Below are 20584 nucleotides of genomic sequence, written 5' to 3'. Positions count from 1 at the left end.
TCCAACACTTGTGAGGCCCAGTGCCTGGTTTCCAGCCAGGTAGCTGCCTTGGGGATCCTTTCCTAGTAGGAGTGATACTAGTTGAGCAGGGGCAGTGTGTTTTCTGGTATTATACTGTGTAGAGTATAGAGCCTGACCCTTCTGGAGATGGGAGCAAACTTGCTTGGCAATACAAGCCTCCAGCCTGCATGCAAATGGTGTGTAAGGTAGCTGTTCTTTTTGGATGGCACTAAAGCAGCCTCTGAGACCTATTGCTGTGGGGGATCTGTGCATCCGTGGCACGATTACAGATTGAGACATAACCAAACATTATGTGTAATTTCTTTATACTAACTGGGTAGGACACAACTGTTTTGAATTGCAGTGGCATGTAAACAGTGGAGTTGAAGCTAACTCTGATGCAACTGTATTTTGCTAGGCAGAATCCATGACATTGTTATTGTTCCCTGAGCGAAGTGTCTCCTCAAGCAGTTACAGAGCATTACATGAGTATTTCAAGCCTGATTCTTAATGACTTGGTTAAAGAAATTTATTATGCAGAACTAAAAGGCCAGTTTTGCAGCTTGCCTCCTTGAGACTTGTCCCTGCCTGAATTCAAGGATAACGTTCAGCTTCTAGCTTGCAGGAGAGTCACTGTAAACCTTTCCTTGGGGCCAGTCGGTGGAGCCCTCTGCCCGTGGATATTCAGCATAGTTGGCTGACTCCTTGGTGCATAGAATAATTGCAGTCAAGAATGTAAGTTAGCTGCACCTTGGGTGCTGAAAGCCTCTTCTTCCACCCCTTTACATCACACTTTTTAAAAAAAAAAAAAAAATTTTTTTTTGCTCTAAGTAGGCTTTTGTGACAGACTGAGTGGGGTTAGACCTGGATCTGGATTAGCTAGAAAGCAGAGTCATGGGAAAGAAGCATCCCAAACTAGCTTTTTGGCTACAGGTGACACTTGACCATGTCCCACTGTTCTCTGGCAAACTGAGTCCCCTGAGACTTCCTTTGCTCTGGTTGAACATCCCCTCCTAGGTCTGTAACTCCAGTCTGTTGGAGTCACTACAGAAAGTGGTGAGTTGTGTTTGGTGGTGCTTTCCAACATCTTGTCCCCACGTGCCATCATACTTGATTGTGTTGGTCAGTACCACTGCAGGGGTGGCAGTTCCTGGTACTGGCTCTGGCTTCAGCTGTGCTGTGCCAGGGTTGGCTCTGCCTTCACAGCAGGCTGGGAGCAGGACTCCACTTCCCTAGCCCTGAACAGAAACCTGCCCCTCCCTGGCTGTGCAGAGTGTGTTTTGCTTAGTCTGCACGTGAGGGGTGGGAATTTGGCAGCCAATATCTCAGCGATGACAATTTAGTCTGGTGCTGAAACTTGGCCAATGCTTTGTGAGGCTAGGAGCAAAGGTTTTGTTGTTTGTTCTTTAGTTACAGAATTTAAGACAGAATTGCCCTTGACGGCATAGTTGGGGGATAAAGGAAAGTCTTGTGTGGAAAAAGCAGCACTGAAAATAAAATGGCAAATGCTTCCACTGGATGCTTGGAGGCTTTTTGCCTCCCAAATAATGGCTTAGGGTCCAAGTGTTTGCCAGGTTGATAATGGAGAAGGAATAACTTTCTTTGTTAGACTTCTGCCCCCAGCAAATAGTGCAGCCCCAGAACTTCCACCCTGTCTCGGTGTTACAGTGTGAAGGCAGAAATACTTGTGCCATTGCCGTTTCTCTGGTGCTGTCTAACTCTTGAAGACAAGCTTTTTTCTACTAGCAGCTTGCTAACATCCGTCAAGGGCAAGGGGAAAGGTGCTCCTTCCTCAAAGGAGTGCCCGGCTCAGCTGGCTGCCACAGAGCATGGGCAGCAGGTCCACAGCTGTGACTGTCGAGCAGACTTGATGCTCTGGAGTGTCTGTCATGATCACTTCTAAGCAGTTCACTCTCCCATGTGGATCTTTGAAGGGTTGTAAGAGGGTTCTGTTCTCAGTCATCCTGCCCCCCTCAGATTGCAATGGCCCGCTGAGGTAAGAGGCTGCAGGAATATTATTCCCTACAGCAGATTTGCAATGCCCTCAATAATGGTTTTGGACACTTTAGGCTGTTAAGATGCTGTTTGTAGCTGTTTTGAACTTGGGCTCAGAAGTTAGAGCAATGCAATGCAACGTGTACACTGTTTGCAGAGGGTTTGCAGGGGAGCAGGTCAGGGAACATCTTCTAATCAAGAAACTGTGGCACGCTCAAGCCCCATGTCAGAGAAGTGCCTTTCCAAAGATGTGCACAGTGGAGGCTTTTTGAAGAAGTTAGTAATTGAATTGAAGACAGTCTCCACTGGGTGTGCTCCATCCCTGGCTCCTTACTGGCCAAACTGAAGCAGTATTGTGCACACTGAGCCTGAAGCAGAGCAAGGATTTTTTTGCAGGTGTTTTCCCTACTCACAGAGCCAGTGGGGTGATGGTCTCCACTGTGCTCTGCAGCCTGCTGCTGAGGCAGGAGAGAGGAAAAAGGGGCAGGATAGAAATGGAGCAGTGATGAGCAGGACTTGAGGTAGAGGAGGAATGTGGAGGAGGTAGCTTAGAACAAAGAACGGTGTGAGTTTGTTCAGGGGAAAATGGTATGCGGTTGTGTAACTGGGGGTTGTATCATAATGCAAACATCCAAGGTGGGTATGGAGGTTTGCAAGCATTTCCCAACCCTGCAGTGCTTGACTTTGCAATCTTAATATTCTCTTAGTGGAGCTCTTTATGTAATACTCTGTAAATCTGTGTAGATCAGAACTAAGCACCAGGATGCACGGACCTCCTCCTCCTTGTGGTCTTGTATACCACAGTGTGTCCCTGGCACCTTGACAGTTACGAGTCTCTTTGTCACGCATTGTGCCTACCTATTGCAACATGCCTGCAATGAACATGCCATTCAGACTCCCCTAATGCCTAGTCATAACAGGATGGATTAAGAATGGCATTTCAGCCTTCCTGAAGAATTTCCTTGTTTTTGCTGGTCTCTCAGGCCTATTGAGGCTGTACAGGCTCACAAGATCTCACTTGGTGGTGCTACCCTGAGGGTGTTTTGGGAAAGCCTTTTTGCTTGTGTGATAGTGACTGCAGTCTCCAAGCCGCTATGTGTACCCAGCGTGTCTGAGAAAAGAGACAAGAATGAAGACAACTAGTATTTGCAGGAGCTGCAGCAGGGCTCAGGTGCTTCCATGTTTAGAGGATAGGGAAGATCTGGGCATGCACTGAAGTCCTCTGCCCTCACAGCCATCTCATCCCTGGTCCTGTGAGTGCCAGGATGGTGGGAAGTCCCCCAATACCAAGGGCATGCTGCGTTGTGGCCTGTGCCACTGCAGACCTAATGCTCTGCACGTCAGTGCTCCCAGCCTGGTCACAGAAGCTAATTAATTACTGCTAAGGGAAGACTTGTTTAAACCTGACACACCTCTCGTGTTTCTTTGTCTGCTTTGTCACACAAAATATTGCCTTCTTTCAGCTTGAGTCTTCATTTGAGCAGGCAGGATGAGGAGTACATAAGCGTGCAGTGGCTGGGGATGCCTTCTGGCTTTTGTGATGTGCCAGTTTGAATCCAGATAACTCAAATGAAGCAAACCATTCTGAAGGCCTGTTCTGCCTGTGGGTGATGGGCCCCAGGCAGGACATGCCTGCCTGTTCACAGTGGCTGCTTGCTACCTCTGCCTTGCCACCACACTTGCTTGACCAGAGCCATTCTTAACCCCTTGTAACAGCAAGTTTCCTCCAATGGTTTCCCCATCAGTGCCCTTCCAAAAGGGTGGGGTTCTTTTCCTGGCGGTATAGGTCAGACTGTTTTAAAGCTGTGTAATCTTCTTGTAAAGAAAAGAAGCCAAATTTAGTGTAAGGTGCCATTTCAGTGGGTGATGACTTGCTGTTTTCTCCATGAACTTTTGCTGTAGGAAGACAACATGTCTCCCCATAACATTTTAACTGGTTGAGCACCACACATTTCCCCATGAGGGGAGAATGACCAGACCTTGTTGGATCAGTGCAGAGGCTTACTTCGTAATTGTATCCAGACAAGACTTGAGATAAGACATAAATGAGAGCAACTGGTGAAGCACTCTGAGGAACAATCAAGGCCTGAAACCCTCCCTCCTTTCCCACCCCCTTGAGCTACATGTTGTGATGAGGTGCATGTTCTCCATCAGCTGAAGTGAGGCATAGGCTGTGCCAGACATTACGTAGAGCAGGATTCTGTCCAAAGTCAGGGTGAAGTATGCTTTATGTATGCTTGGGGTACAGCCTTGGCCTTGCGGATGTTGATGGCAGTGTTCCCATTGACTTCATTGGGTCGGGAGGTTGCCCTTACCTTCACTTTTTTAATCAATGTATGTGGGAAGAAGGGAGGAGTCCAGGGCATACTGTGGCCAGAGAAAATGCATGAAGCTTCTCTGAGGATGGTGCTGTGGGGAGAGAGGGAATTTGCTGCCTGTCTGAGTAGTAACTTGGGTAAACAGGGTTAGATTTGGTCCAGAGTGTGGTAAAGCAGTTGGGAGATGAAGGGAGAGTGGCACTATGTCTGTGTAGGTGAAATGCCTTTGTCATAGCACTGACCAACAAAACCCTTCCCATCTGGTAAAAGTGTTCTGGAAGTATGATCGAGGATCTAAGGGAACTTTTTTTAGAGTGTTAACTCTTACTGGCATAGGTTTCAGTGAGACTGAATGGTGGGATCTGAGATGTGATTGTTCCCCTGGATAAAACCACGATCTCTCTCATGGGGGACTTTCCTTCCCACACTTGTTCAGAGGAAGATGATTCATGTAGGCCAATGGCCTGTCACACTTAGGGAAGCTGTAATGGGAACAGAATTGGGATCTTGTTTCTCCATCCTCCTCCAGTGTCACTGATGTCCTGTATCAGCAGGAACATGATTCTGGATTATTGTATAAACAAACCAGTTGCATAAAACTACCCTTGAAAGACCCTATTGGTACTCTGACCCCAAGGTTGTTTATGAGCCCAGGCCAAACCCAGAACTTACTGCAGGCTTGGGTTCAAATCCAGGAGTAAAATGGAAGTGGTTTTGTCAGACAGCTTGTTTTAGCCACCACAGCATCATCTAGGAAGCAGCCTGATGGCGTTTCTGTGCCATTGTCCAGCTCCTTCCTTGTAACCTAAGGTTTTCTTGTGTATGTGGCTGCTCTAGCCCGATGTGGATAATGCGGTGGAAGCAGCGAAGGCAGCATTCCAGAGGGGGTCTCCGTGGAGACAGATGGATGCCCTAAGCAGAGGACGACTCCTGCACAAGCTGGCCGATCTTCTTGAGCGAGACAGAGTCATCCTGGCAGTAAGTACTGTGATCGGTGAGCAGTGATAAACCAGCAACAGCTGGCTGATAGCTCCAACCTTCTGATTTTGCTACATCCATATCTACCTAATGTGTTTTTTTTTCTCTCCCTTTATGAAGGGCAGAAGAGTCCATGCTGGTGTCATGGCTTATCTTCCTCATTCTGCAGGATGATGTTAGGGGTCTTAGAAGAAGGCTGTTAGTTTTTCTATACAGTTGACTTCCTCTTCAAAACTTTAGCTGGTTGTTGAAGTGATTACAGATATAAATACTTAAATTTTCAAAGCAACAAACATATTCTTGATTTAACAGTCATCAATGTTCATAGCTGTCTCTCAGTTCTTATCTTTAAAAAAAAAAAAAAAAGCCACCAAACAAACCCAAACAAAAAACCCCAAAACAAACAACAAAGAAACCCAAAACAAACAACAACAAAACAAACAAACCAACCCCCAAACCACTACAACTGACTCAGTCCTTTATTAAAAAAATGCAGGCCAGTTTGACTTCTTTGCAAATTGCGTCCTCTAAAATGGGGGGCTGGAAAGAGAATCTTTCTCTTGCTGGATGTCATCCAAAGTTTAAAATGTGTGTAAGTGGGAACTCTTTGTTTCCCTACTGAATTAACTGGGTCAGGAAAATCTCTTTATAGCCATGAAGCTGTGTTAACTTGGACTTCAGCACTGAAGAACTATTGCTAATGATTCCCTGTCCTGTCCTGAAGGAGTCCTTCTGGTGCAGAACAAGGGGAGTAGGACCCAAGCTGAAATGCACTGCAGTTGGTAGAAGCCTTTAGACTCCATGGGCCTTGGACATCTTTCCAAATCGTGCCCACAGATCCTAGCATCTCTCAGTGTAGGGCTACTGTCAGTCCATATCTAAGATCTTGGACCTGAGCACTCACCACTTCAATGCTGCACTTTGGCTCTGCTTATCTTCGGGGGAATGGCATTTATGACATTCAGTGCTGTTAGATCTGTTTAAGTTCCTGAGCTGATGTCCCACTGAGGTCAGTAGGACTTAACATACATGGGATGTGCTTAGGAGCCTGTACTTGCATGACTACTTTGAGCTGGGTCTCTTTCTCCAACACAGTGTCTCTTAACCACATGACAGCCTCCAGTTTCAGCAGGACAAAACCAAAAAAATCCAGGTCTGAAGGCAGTTCTGGCCAGCAAATAAAAGGAAAAAAAAAAAAAAAATCTGTGTCAGTGTGAATACACCCTGTTCATTTTCTGCTCACTTTTTGATGTGACTTCAGAGGACCCTCCTTTTTCCATAAACCAGGACACTCATTTCAAGCTTTCTGCCGTCCTTCTGATCTGGGAGGGCTTGTTTGGCATTGTTACTTTCGCTGCAGAAAACCAGCCGTAGCTGCCTTGGCTGCATGCTAAGTAATGACTTATAAAAATCAGTTGTTTTAGCAGACGTTCAGAGTGGATAACAATCCTAGTCATTCCAAGGGGAATGTCTGTTCGAGTGCTGTTTGGACCCTAATGTCTGTGGAAGATGATGGGATATGACTTCATACATAAACAAAGATGTTTCAATCTACCAGGGGATAGTACTTCCTTTATGGATGTGCTGGCCATTTGCACCAATATCCCATTTAATGACCTGAGTACAGAACAAAGCATTCACTGAGCTAACGTCCAGAACAGTGAGAAGGACACAGGCCGAGACTGGACTTCATTTAGAGCTGCTCAGCATCAGTGCAGCTTTAGTGAAGCAACTTCTCCCTTGCCTTAGTTGCAGCATGAATCTGAGCCCAAAGGTTACTTTACCAGAACTCTGTAAAAAATGTGTTTTCTATCATCCTGTGGACAAAAGAGGCTTTTCAGAGGTTGGTTTTAGGGCTGTGAAGTAGAAAAAATAGATTTCCAAATAAAAGGAAAGTGGGTCTGACTGATTTCAGTGACACCATCTGGAATCCAGAACATCTGCGTTGGAGGGTCAGTTACGGTGAAGTCATGACACACATCATTTCTGACCAATGCCCCAGACCACAGCCCTCTATCTTACCCACAGCCACCTTCTGGGGGCTTTCAGAAGATGCGCTTTCATTGCAGTCACTGAACAAAGCAACTTCTGTATGCATCGGGGTTATTGGGTCTAGTCTCCCTTCTACCATATTTGTATTAGCAACTTCATTCCTTAAATATAAGGGGAGGGAAGGAAACCTCATGTCTGCAGCACAAGGCAAAATAAAATTGAAAAGGAGTTTCTCCAAAAGCTTTTTTTAAGAAAAAAACACTGACTTATCTGACTGCATGCAATTTGTTTTTTCAGACTCTGGAAACAATGGACACAGGAAAACCTTTTCTGCAGGCTTATTTCATTGACCTGGAAGGTTGTATAAAAACACTCCGATATTACGCTGGATGGGCTGATAAAATTCAGGGCAGAACTATCCCAGTGGGTAAGTTCCTTCAGACCCGGTTTCAGAGCTGGGATGGGATCAGGCTTGAGGGGGTGGAAGGGAGGCCTGCTGGGAGGGAGATGCATGGAAAGGCCAACTTCTGAAAACCTGCAAAAATAGCCTGCATTTCCTTTCTATCTCAGGATGCATTTTAAGTAGGTGGGTTTCAAGATTTAAAGTAACGGGAGAACAATGTGAATGCCTGCATAGATCTCTGGAAAATAATGGATGGGCTCTTTTGTTGCTTTTTTAACAGAGAAACCTTTTGGGTTTTAAATTCAGACTAATTCTTAAAGAAAAAAACCTACACATTATAGGGGAGTTTATTCATTAGGTATCACTGAAATGAATTAAGATGTCAGAGAGTGTAAGGACAGAGGTTTCTAGGGAGAATTGTATGAAGGCAGCAGCGCTTGTGCTGTCCTAGATGCCACAGGGATGTGGCAGAGGGTTGATGTGGAATCTGTCAGTGTCTCCCACCTCACTGATGTTCCCACATCCCTGACAGTGCTGGCTCACAGATGTTCAGAGAGATCATGTAGTGCTTTTTCTTAACTTTTATTAAAGAGAATGTCTGAGATGTTGACTCCTCTCAGGAGCCACAGCACTGAGCTCTTGGAGCAATCCTGTCAATTTTTCTGACACTTGAAAGAGGTTTTTCAAAATGTTTCCTAGGCTGCAGAGCCAGAGTAGTCACAGTGCACTGTTGTGACAGGGACAGAGAGAACACTTTGGCTCAGCTATGTAAGTTCAAATATGGTTTTGGGGAGAACAAGTTAAGACAACGGATGTCCATGTGGCAATATGTATTTTCAAAATCAGCCTGTTTTGTTCCTGCATGTGGGTGATCACTGAGGCTGTAGGAAGGACAGGCATTGCAGACAAAAATTAGCCACCAGACAAGAGCTCTGAAGGGCTGAACTAGCTCAGCCTGTGCAGTCAGCAAAGGGAGCGATATTAGTCATATAAACTGAGATCTGTCACCCTCATTCAGAGTAACGTGAAGCTTTGCTTGCGTGGATGCTGCTCATTGGTTCTGATTTAAAATCACTTCTAAAAACCGTAATTAGAAATGTTCGTGTTTTCTGTCAGATCTTCCCAATGAAACTAGGTTTTCAGCAAAAATGAATTTGTAAGGAAAATATCCTTCCTGCTTTCTCTTTGCCAGAGTAATAGCAGTATTTTAAGATGAATGGTATTATTTTACTCCTAGAGTTTCATCTTTTTGTAATTTCTTACCGGAAGTGCCATTCCTCTTACACTGAATATGATTCCTGTACTAAATGGGTTTAAAAACCTTTGCCCTCAGAGAGACAAGTGCTTTTCTTCTTTTCAGTGAGACACAATCTGAATGAAATTTGTGCTTGCTCTTCAGTGTGGTAAGGAGTTACCCTCCCCTGAGCCTCAACACAGGGAGTTTGCAGAAGGAATTGAACCCCTGGTTTTAAAAGGCTCCACTGTGACTGTGAGCAGTTTGGCTTTTGAGCTAACACAAGACCTATTCTCAAACAGATCATCTGCCTGGAGTGTCCCAGAGGCATGCGTTAAGATGAACAGATATAGGGTTCTCTGTCTAATACGGTTTTAGTTCTGTCCCCAGCCTGTTAGTGTGCAGTTGGCTTACACTGTTTCTGTAGAAGCAAGGATTTTGACTGGTTTGTCTTCTTTTATTCTTTTGTCTTGCAGATGAGAACTTTGTCTGTTTCACCAGGCATGAACCAATGGGTGTCTGTGGAGCTATAACTCCAGTAAGTAGCAGTGACGGTGCCCTGCATCTCCCTGAGAACTGGAAGAAGTACATGTGCACTTCCCATCTTACACTGCAGCCATTTGCTTCCTAGTTAAGCACAGGTGTTCTTCAGGGAACTCCCATCACAGTTGCCTGATGTAGTTTCTTGTTTTACCCCCATGCCAATTGCTCTTGGCAACACAAAGTCCTCTGCAATGGAAGGGTGGGTCTCCTAATCAGATGGTCTGTTCCTCTCTAAGGCTGACACCAGTCACCAGAGACCAGTCAGATCTCTCTGACTCTTGCACTGCTGGGATGACTATCTTGTCATTACATGTGCTAGCTTTTTGCTGCCTAGTGCTGATGCATAGTTTTCAGTTTTAAATCATATCCATTATTAATAACCCCTGGCTGTTCTCTGAGCTTTCTGTGATTAAATCTCACTGAATAGAGTTTTCTTTTCCTTGAGGTCTCATCCTCTGCTGAGGGGACAGTGTGGCTAGTTCTTGGAATATCTCCAGTTTTAGTGTGTGTTGCTTGCTCTGTTTAAACAGATGACCAGGAATACTTTACAGCTACATGGGAGACACAGTTTGTTCCTGTCTGGTTGTAAAATGCTTTGAACGTGGTATCCTACAGGCCATGAGGCAAACGGTGGTGTGCCAAGATTCTCTGTTTGGGTACTTGGATCAATAAGAGTCAATGGAAGATTTTTACCTTTGGGATAAGGTTATATGAGAGACTGAAAGAAACGCATGTGGGGTATTGGATTTGCTGGACCCTGGGAATACCAGGTCTGGACCAGTTCCCAAACATACCTGGGGAAATTTTGCTTTTTCCTTCAGCAGGACTGAGCTTATATCCCTGGTGATAAGATGGTATGGTCTATTTAGCAATGTCAGGGTGAGGCAAAGTGGGAGATGCTCAGTACTAGTTATCAGACATTTGGCTTGATGACTTCTGCATAGCTTTTCTGGCTGACCAAGCAATATGACTGCTTGTGAGCAACTAGAATTTATGACTTAAGATCAAAACATCAGGTTCCTCATGTTGATCACCAATTAAAAGGTATCTCCCTGTCACACTCAGCCACCTTTGGCACTCAGCAATTCTTTGGAAACTATCCCTTTAAAAGCCTACATGTAGAATGCTTTGGAAGGCCGCTATAAGGGGATATAGTGGCACTTCTAGTATTTCAGGTTGACCCTACATCAGCAATAAATACAATAGAAAGTACAGAACCAAATTTGACTCAAGTTCAACACTGTGTAAAAAGGATGATTGGGGTCAACAAAACCACATCTGTCTTCAGTTTACTTAGAACTAACCCGCCCCAATTTTTTCCCAGTTTGATCTCTAATACCAACAGTCTGTGGGTTTGTGTATTCCTACTTGATTTAAAGAGATTTTGTCACTATTCTGCATATGTCTCCCTAGACCAATTAACAGTCCTCCCATTTTCCTGTGGCTTGACTATATTTAAACCAACGTTCTTAGCAAAGGAAGTTCTTAGAAAGTGCAGCATATGACTGAACTGTATCCCAGGGTGGTGTCATGAGGCAGCCCTGGAGTCTTTTACTGTTACTTTCACCAGCCATTCTGCAACAGAAGGCTTCTAATGGAGTTACGTCATGCTCTGAAAGGGTAGAAAAGTAATGTAGGTGTGGATGGCTCAAGCTGCAAAATCAGGCCTTCAAGAAGGCTTAGGAGAAAAAGACAAATGGGCAAATCATGAGATGTGGCCATTGGAGAAGTTCACTGAAATGAAACAGGTCTGGGAAAGAGGGAGAGGCAGGTTGAAGAATAGCACATTAGACTAAATTCTGCTTTGTCTCAGGGCTGCTGTGTTAGAACAGAACTCATCTCTTAAAAGCTACACTGCTAATTTATTTGTAAGTGTGAATTTGTGGATTCCTAACATATTTGGCTGCTTTGTTGATAGCTGAAGGCCCTTGGCTTGAGTCTTGACAAGAAGTCCCCTTACTGTTGGCCTGCTTCCATCATCCCTAAAGCAGCATTAATTATTTTTAATGAAGAAATCCTTTCTGCTGCCAAATGACCTTTCTGAGATTCAGTGTGAGCTAGATTTTCCACTTCTTGCTTAGGCTCCAAGATCTACAAAGACCAATGACCAAGAAAGAGATTAGCACAGAGGAAGCCGATGTGGACTGGTTCCTAGTTCCAAATAAGAAAACTAATTGGAAAGGAGCAATTTACAGTTTGAAGGAAGTATAAGACCTCCCCTGGATTTCCATGACTGAACAACCCACTGCAGTTTCCTAGTTATAAACCTGGAATTGAATGATATTGTATAACTACTCAGCCAATACCTAACACAGAAAAATGAGTTTTTTTCAGTGAGCAGTTGCACCCTGTAGTTCCCCCACATAAGGATGCTGTACAGAAGTGATGCATCACGACACTGCCTCCAACATAGTTTCTGTAAACAGCCAAAATCCTGTACAAAGTGTGATCAAACTCCTGTAAAGAATGAGGTCACATCATGCAGAGGTTTGTCCAACTTACAGGATTAGCTTGAGGACTGCCAGCAATATTTTGGATCTCAGGGGGAAATCAAGGAAGTTATACTCCATAGTCCAAGCAAACTCAGTATTGTAAACAGATGCTTCTCTTTGTGGCTGTCCTCCCAGTTGCTTCTTTCTCCCTGAGCTGTGTGAAGGTGGGGAAAATGCTGTGTGGAAGTGAGTAGGTGTCTCTGCTGGGCTGATCTGACCAGCCTTGTGTTCTTGCAGTGGAACTTCCCATTGCTAATGCTGGTTTGGAAGATGGCACCAGCGCTGTGCTGTGGAAACACTTTGGTTATTAAGCCAGCTGAACAAACTCCTCTCACATCGCTGTACATTGGCTCGCTGATCAAGGAGGTAAGGAAATCTGAACATCCCGTCTAGGTACTGTTCTTTCAAGGTTGTAAGCCAGACCGTATTTTGAATTGGCTGTGTATGTTTGTAGGTTTTAAAGATATTAAAGCCTCACAGAGGAAAGTGAGAACAACCTCTGTCTTCAGTCTTTTCTTGCAAAGGCCTTCATGACTGGCAGTGACTGGCTGGGAGGCAGCAAAGATCACAAAACCTGTGGGTTTTTCTCTTTTCTTAGGAAGCTGCAGAGAGAAAAAATGGTGCTTTTATTCCTCTGCCTTGTCTTCCCCTCTCCCAAATGAGGGAAAGACTACAGCTCAGTTTTATTAGACAATGGGACAAAAAAGAGTGCGATTAGACAGCAGTGTTGTGTTTGTACGATTTTAAAGTGGGATAATTCAAGCAAGACAGAGTGCCATGGGAAACAATTCTTCATAATTTCTGCGGTTTGTAGAACAATTCAGCTATGTCTGGCCTTAAAAGCCAACTCGATACTGACATAAAGGGAAGGTCATAGCTTGGGATTTCAAAATGTTGGTTTAGGGCTTGTCAGGTAGGATCTCAGGTGCCCTCAGATCTATTAATCATACAGAGGTGGTGGTGGGTGCACAGTACCTTCCAGGACTGGTCAGTACGTGAGCTTCTTATATCTATGTATGTGACTAATTGTGAGGAAAACTAAAAGGGTTGTAGATACGCTTTTGCCTCTCAGCTGGAAAAGTCTGTTTGTTAGGCTCAGTCTAATGATAATGATGATTTTGTCTGTTCTTGGCTTAGCCTGGGAGAAAATAGAAGGATATGTTAATAATTGACACTTAGGGCTCCTCTGTCAGGAAAGGCAGTGCAAAAAACACTACCAGTTAAGTATCTCCTGCAGTTAATTAACTTAATAAGGTTACACAAGAAGAGTGAACATAGGGTGCAGTTTTCATGACTTATAGTTAGCCCTGCCACAGCACTGCTTTTTTCACTCTGACATACAGCTCCCCAAACACAGGCATAGCATTCCCCTCAAAAAAACATTCAGTTCTGGTGAAATTAGTGTTTTGAGCTGAAATTCTAAGATGCCTGTTTCTCACAATTGTCCTTCAAGGCAGAAATGTAACTAGAGCAGAATAATTCTATTTGAAGATGCTCTTTTCTCCACCCAGAATTAGCTAAATTCTTTGCAGTTTTTCAGAAGAATAAGTTAAACTTTTTTTTTTTTAATCTTTAAAAGGATGCAGAAGATGTTAACACACAAGCAAAGCTATATGTTAGGTTCAATGAAATAATTTTGGGCCAACCAAAATATTTTGGCTTTCATTTTTGCTGAAAAACAGAAAAAACTTTTTGGCTCAGGATGGCCTGAACCAATTTTTTGCTTCCTTGTGGCTTTGCTGCAGACTCCAAACACCATTACTTGCACAGTTTGACATGCAGTATTGACTTGAAAACTCATTAGCCAAGATGCAAACTCTGTTAAACTCACTTTTATCATTGTCACATCTGTAGAAGAACTCAGACTGCCCTTCCAATTTATGAAAAGAAAAAATAGGGAAAAAACATCTTATGAAGATAATTTTTTGCAAGATAGTACATGAGCAATTACTTCAATTTTTTCTATATTAGGAAGGAGCAACTGCATTTATTGAGAATTTATATTAAAAAGCCACAAGAAATGAAGTGAACATTTAATATCCTGCAATTCCACTGTTAGAAATTGCAGGGCAAACCACCTTGTGCAATCAGTAGTAGGGGAGGGCTAACCTAGAAGAGCATAATCCTTGAAACTCTTGTTCCAGGAAGTAAAAAGAGACCAGTAAGTCCCACACTTCTCCTCGCACTAGAATTTCACCTAAAGTTTTGCCATTTGTGTCTTTTGGCAAAATTACTAGTTGGCTAATCTGGGTTGTAAATGTGGTGGAAACTGGAGTAAATCTGTTACCATCTGCTCTTGTATTCCTGTTTTATTAGCACCATCATCTAGTGAGGTTTTACCGACTTCTTAATCCCTCCGGCCCCTGAAGAACCACAAATGTCAACCTTTGTTCAAAACAAACTTCCATTCAGTTACCCCTTGGCTCCAGCTGCACAGCAGTAGCTGGGGGCCAAGTTTGGCCAAAAGACTTACTCACTTTTGACTTGAAACTGGGACTCCTCCAAGAATTCTTACTGAAACCTGGCATTTCCTAAGCATGGCTGTTAGTTTCACCCACGTCTACTCCAGCTGGTAGCACACAGCCATGTTACTGGAAAGTCTGGAAAACAGTGATGTATCTGGTATGGGCTCCTTGTCTGCAACTTGCAATTCTTAATTGCAAGGAATATAGTGCAACTAATTCAAGCTTCCTGAGAATTGCACTGCACTCTCAGGAGTACAGATCAGCTCCAGAGTGCTCAAAATCTCTCTCTACAGAGCTGTATTTAACCTCTGTTTTAGGTGGGTTTCCCTCCAGGTGTGGTGAACATTGTGCCAGGCTATGGCCCCACAGCTGGAGCTGCTATTTCTACCCATCACAGCATTGATAAAATTGCTTTTACTGGATCAACAAAGGTAGGTGATGGATTTCTCATAAAATACCTGCTGGTCCTCTTTGCATTCTCTTCTAAAACTGTCATCCACATAAGACTGGACCAATGAAATATCAGCGATTTCTGTATAGCCAGCACCATTTTCCATCACATTCCATATGATAGGATTTCTCAGAAGTGTTTGGGATTTGTCTAATTCAGGTCCTTGCGCTTGTGATAATCTCATATCTCTGTAAGCTGGGTTTTGCCAAACTGTCACTTTTCTGTAAGAACTGTAAGTAAAGATGCTCTGACATAAGATAAGACAGTCTACAGGAGAGGCTGGCAGTGACTTAACATCATGTCATTGACCTGATGAAGCTTCTGGGCAAGTCTGCCTGCCAGTCCTGCCCTGCCAGCATGTGCAACTGGTAAACATGTCAGTCAGAGCCCTGAACAATCCTTCCTCAGCTTTAGTTACTTCTGAGGAACTAGGACTTAAATAAAAACATGGCCCAGTGCCCGAGGCTTCCTCTGCTGACGTGGACAGGATTAACATTTGAGCTTCTTTTGAGACCTGCACAGTAAAGCACCTTCTATTCATTTTTTTCCTGTAAATAGCTACAGCTGCCTTGCTTACAAGAGGGGTGGAAGTGAGACCTCTGCACTATTAGACACCTACAGCCATCCTCTTCTGTACCTACATGGGGGAAAGGAGCGCATGGCTTGGCCTAGTCCATGGAATTGAGCACAGCTCTGACATGTAAACTTATTTGTCTCCAGTAATCACTGCTGAAAATTCTCAAAGAAAAGCTTGCTTAGAAATGTGAACGTTTTTCCAGTCACTGCTCTAGATTTTTCTTGCAATATATATGCACCCCCTGAAGAGAGGCAGTGTCCAAACAATGGAAATGCTGACACCAATGGGTGCAGTTGAGGCAAATATAGTCTCTTTTATTTCTTTGAGTAACATTATTCTTGTTGAGCGTTTGCCGAATTAATCCATTCTTATGTCTATCCTCAAAATTGCAGAGTGTAATCTAAATGTGTAATGATGACCAATTACCTTGAATGGTATTCTTGGTCGGTAAAGGTAACTCACTGAACCCTCAAAAGCTGCTGCATTTAACAACAGTACCATCTAGTGGCTTTGTGTACATGCTAACTGCTTCGCTTATCCCATAGGAGAAGGTGTGTTAAGCCTCTGTTTCTATATAGGGGTCATGGGAACAAACACGAATGCAATAAAGTAAAAGTTCCCAATGAGCTTTTACTCTCTTGATAGTTGGTCTAATCTAGGAGTTTACCCAGTTACATGCTTCTCTCCCGATCCTAGATCAGAAACTTTTAGCCCAGATGAGACGCTGGCTGTGTGAAAACAATAGAGCTTATAGACTCATCCAGCCCACATGGATCTGTTTGGGTTTTTAATGAAAAAGGAGTATCTAGTGGATTAGGGGCAGAAGGAAAATCACAGCTGCTGGAGCCTGTAGGCAAAAAACTCCTATAGGCGCTGTGCTTGTCTTCCTAATCCATGGGTGTGCAGGAAACACCGAGGGAGACAGATTCTTTGCTAATGCATGTGTAATTTAGAAGTGTTTTCTTCCCCCTCCACCCATCTGTGAGTTCAGCTGCATCTCTGCAGTATTTGCAGCATAATGCTACTGTTTCTGAGCCAGGAAGTGAAGCTAATTCAAAATATATTTTGACTTAGTTTTTAAGCCCCAGCTTGGGCTCAGTGCCAGCCTGGAAATACTGATCTTAAACTCCACGAGAGTTTTCCCATCTAGATTTCTTCCTTTCCTTTAGTTTATTAACTTGCTCCTCTTTGGCCAGCTAGCTTGTAGTAATGCCTCTTGTGAAGCTGTGTGTGTCTGCAGCATGATGCATCACTTATTTCTGCTGTCTCTAGGACTAGGCTGCTGAATGACTAGAGGTGATCTGTACTGCTAAGTTCAGGAGTCTTGATCGAGTTACAAAGGCAAACCATGAGAAATGCAGATCGATAACTGCCAGCTGCCCCATGCTTTTCTTGCTCACAGCTCCACGCCAGGGCAATGGTATTTTTAGGCAGAAATTAAGTTAAGATTGCCATGTGCAAAGGTAAAACACAAGAAAAACAGTTACAAAATGAGGAAATTCAAATATAAGGTCACACTTAAAAAAATAACCTGCCTTAAGAATTGAAGCTCCCAAATAGTTTTAACTTATACTGTTTCTAACGAAATTAGATTACGAAATGATTCTGATGCTTGATTTATGCTCTTCTTATGAGGAATTCCATTTTTTTAAATAGAAAGAGAAATTGCTGTTTTGGTGTTACCAGCATAAAACAGAAATAGCACAGTCAGTAGGAATTTGGGGAAAGCATTTGGTATGAAACAATTTTTCTGTTGGGGGGAAAAAAACTTAGTTTGACATTACTTTGATTAAATTCTGGAAGCAGAGTAAATCCTTCCCTTCAGGAGAGGGTGGCCAGATAAATTCCACCAGATGGTCAGAGCAGGTTCCTGGGCAGAAAGAGCCATGGCAGAGCTAGCTGGAGTTTGTTGACATCCTCAGGTATTGCCTTGGAAGGAACATGTCTCAGCTACTCTTGTGTGTGGAGCAGCTCAGCCTAAACTCTCAGAAGTAGTTTTCTCCTAAATGTCAAAATCATGCATGGCTTTCTGGTATGGGAGTGGTAACAGATAGGAACAGTGAGTTCTCATCATTGCCTTGGCAAGATCTACTCTAAGAAGTTGAATTCCCCATGTTTAAAAGTAAAACTCGTAAACCTTGGAGCCCCATTGATAGCCAGTGTTTCCCACTAGCTTGCACTGGGTGGGAAACACCTTGGTCTGCAACTCTGGGCAGCAGATAACTTCAGGATACGGTTCCTGTAGCTCTCCCACTTAGCCTGCCCTTTCAGATCTGCCTAAACCGAACATTAATTCTGGGGCTGCTTTTGACCTAACACATCACAGCAGTAGCAAACTCAAACCATTTAAGAGTGCTATCCCTGACTTTTCTTCAGCCACCCACCAGGCTCTTCTACCCTTGTGAGCATCACACTTGACACACTGAGTTAAGACTTTCAGGGGAAACAGCTTGTGTCCTCTTTGTGTCTCAATGCTACAGGTTGGAAAACTGATCAAGGAAGCTGCTTCTAAAAGCAACCTCAAAAGGGTGACATTAGAGCTTGGAGGGAAAAACCCCTGCATTGTGTGTGCAGATGCAGACTGTAAGTATTGGCTGCTGTGTTTATTTGCTGTAGGAGACTACGAGCATGGTGCTTTTTGTGTGTCTCTGCTGTCCTTTGGCATTTAGCAGGGCTGGTGTTTGCCACTGTATCCACCCCAAAGGCTGGAGGAAACCTCTGTGCAAGAGCAGGATGCAGTTCTGCTTTGCTGGAGCTCTTACCCAGCACAGGGATCATTCCCATGGCAAATGAGCAGACCATTATACTGTTGCCTTCCCTGGGGATGGCTGCAGTTGCAGATGAATCTTGCATTCGTGCGTTTCTGCTGTTGTGGTGCTTTCTTTTTGGTTGGCAGTACTGCAGAGCCTAAGCCAAGCAGTGGGGAAAGCAATTTTCTAAAATGCAGCCCCTCTACAGGCATTCCTATGACAGGAGAGTTTTGTAGGACCTTAATAATCCAGCCTTCACCTCTATCCTGGGGGTCTGCAGGACTCATTTTGCATGTTCCGTTGTGACTTTGTTGTATTAGTGAGTAGTGCTAGGAGTTATGTGTAACCTGTAACCACCAAAGTGGTTGGAAAATCCTTTTTGGCTTGGGGAAAATAGTCTTCACTCTCTTGCACAGCAGAGGTCAAAAGCCAGGGGTATTTGTGCTATCTGCTAATAATGAGCATTGAAAGGACCTGGTCTGAGCTGGCTGTACAACAGAAGGGCACACTGCTTTCTAAACAATTGCTACTGAAACTAGTCTTCAGGAACCCACGCAGGATATCTAGGAATCCACATCTGAATTCCCACAGCAAGAAAAACTGGTTACTGCCCTCTGTGAGTCCTTGTGGAAGAAAGCATCAGGAGCTATGGCAAACTAGACCTTGAGACAAAAGGCAGGAAGGGGGGTGGAAATAATAAGAGATCTGGTTTGGGAGCAGAATGAGGCCTTGTGAGTGCCTTCAATGGGTGTGGACCGTTGTCAGCATTTTTTAAGGAGGCTTTCAAAAGAGAAAGGAAGAAACAAGTCTGGAAACATTGGAAGGCTGAAACTGTGCATGTGGTAACACTTTTCCCTCTTGGGCTGTGTTGCAGTGGACTTGGCAGTGGAATGTGCCCATCAAGGTGTGTTCTTCAATCAAGGGCAGTGCTGCACAGCTGCCTCGCGAGTGTTTGTGGAGGAGCAGATATATCCAGAGTTTGTCAAGCGCAGCGTGGAGTATGCCAAGAAGCGACTTGTTGGAGACCCCTTCGACGCCAGAACTGAACAAGGGCCCCAGGTAACTGTGTGCCTGAGAACAGTTGTTGTTTGGTTTTTGGTTGTGTTTTTGTTTAATTTTTCTTGTGTAAATATTATCCTTACGAATATAGTCCCAGCTGAAGCACTGAGGGGTGAGTAATGTATCATGGCTTTATTTTTCTCTCTACTTTAAATATCAATTAATCACAACTGTTGAAACGTTATGTTGTAGTTTTTTTTAAACACAAATGTATTTAATTCACTTCTTATCCAGCTTTATGGAAGGGGCTGTCTCCCTGGTACAGTAATACAAAGCATGTTGCAGCGAGCAATAGCAATGCACAGAAGAGTGCACTGCAGAAATGGCCATTCCATTACTTGGCTGTGTTGGTGATGACAAGTAGTTAGACCCCAGGGACTCCTAGGTTCCTACTTTCCCTCTCTTCCTCTGCTCCCTTTCTGATCCTTTGGAGAAGTTTCAGCTGAATTGGGAGGAAGAACCATGTCAAGCTGCTGTCATGACCAGCCTCATCAATGCTTCCAGAGCCTTCCTCTTACTTTTCCCTTCCAAAGCAATCTGAGCTGTGGTGGAGAGCTCTGGAGGAAGATGATCCTTGGGTCAGGTCTTCTAACAGGCCACTATTTGCTGCCAAAAATAAAGGGGGAATCGTAGAAATCTGTAGCCTAGGCCTCCTGTTCTCAGTACTGCACTGAGGTTTTTCTTCCTTGATGCTATAAAGGATCCCTCAGAGAAGGGATGGCTGTGAGGACATCTGCCTCCCCTTATCTGGATCTAGGTCCATTTACACATGCTTCATGCATGGCACCACCTCATTGCATGTCCTCACGCATGGGGAATAAGATGATGTACATCACCTGTTCATGCTGGGGCTACATCTGTAACTTGCCTAGAAAGAGATTTCAAACTGCTCAGCTTTCTTAGGAAAATAATCCCATGCTGGAGCTTGCTTCAGCAGAGATAAACTGACCATCAAACTGTTTCAAGGTCTGCTCTTACCTTTTGTTGAGGGTTGCCAGCTTTTCAGGTCTGTTTGTTGTTTGGTTTTTGTGGTTTTTTTTTTTTTTTTTTAATATAACATCATCCTAAACCTTATCCAGCAATATCAGTAAGTGAGCTGCATTTATAGTTAGTCCTGTCAGGACCATGTTCACCTGCCTGCTCTGACAGAGACCATTGTTTCATGAGAACAGCCCCTGAAATCATAGGGAGTAGTTGTGAGGTTTTAAAGGGTGAAACACTCTGCAGTGAGCAGAACATGTAGAACTGGGCTGCTTATTTCAGTTCATCCATGCTCCCAGCTCTTGCCAGGCTGTCAGAACACTTCCCAGTGAGCTCTATGGCAGAG

General features: G+C 43.9%; 1 protein-coding gene across 1 annotated transcript in view; it reads left to right on the top strand.

The window, feature by feature from the left end:
- The window catches only part of ALDH1A3 (aldehyde dehydrogenase 1 family member A3), a 37347-nt gene that overhangs the window by 4795 nt on the left and 11968 nt on the right, over window positions 1–20584 (top strand). Inside the window, exons 3-9 of the mRNA XM_052808175.1 lie at window positions 5151–5291; window positions 7581–7710; window positions 9397–9458; window positions 12193–12321; window positions 14738–14851; window positions 17929–18031; window positions 19073–19257. Of these exons, the coding sequence (XP_052664135.1) occupies window positions 5151–5291; window positions 7581–7710; window positions 9397–9458; window positions 12193–12321; window positions 14738–14851; window positions 17929–18031; window positions 19073–19257 (864 nt within the window). The remainder of the gene's footprint in view (window positions 1–5150; window positions 5292–7580; window positions 7711–9396; window positions 9459–12192; window positions 12322–14737; window positions 14852–17928; window positions 18032–19072; window positions 19258–20584) is intronic.

This window comes from Harpia harpyja, chromosome 14, assembly GCF_026419915.1.
Source record: "Harpia harpyja isolate bHarHar1 chromosome 14, bHarHar1 primary haplotype, whole genome shotgun sequence".
NCBI lineage: Eukaryota > Metazoa > Chordata > Aves > Accipitriformes > Accipitridae > Harpia > Harpia harpyja.
The sequence above is the reverse complement of the archived record's forward strand: the minus strand, read 5'-3'. Positions and strand labels throughout refer to the sequence as shown.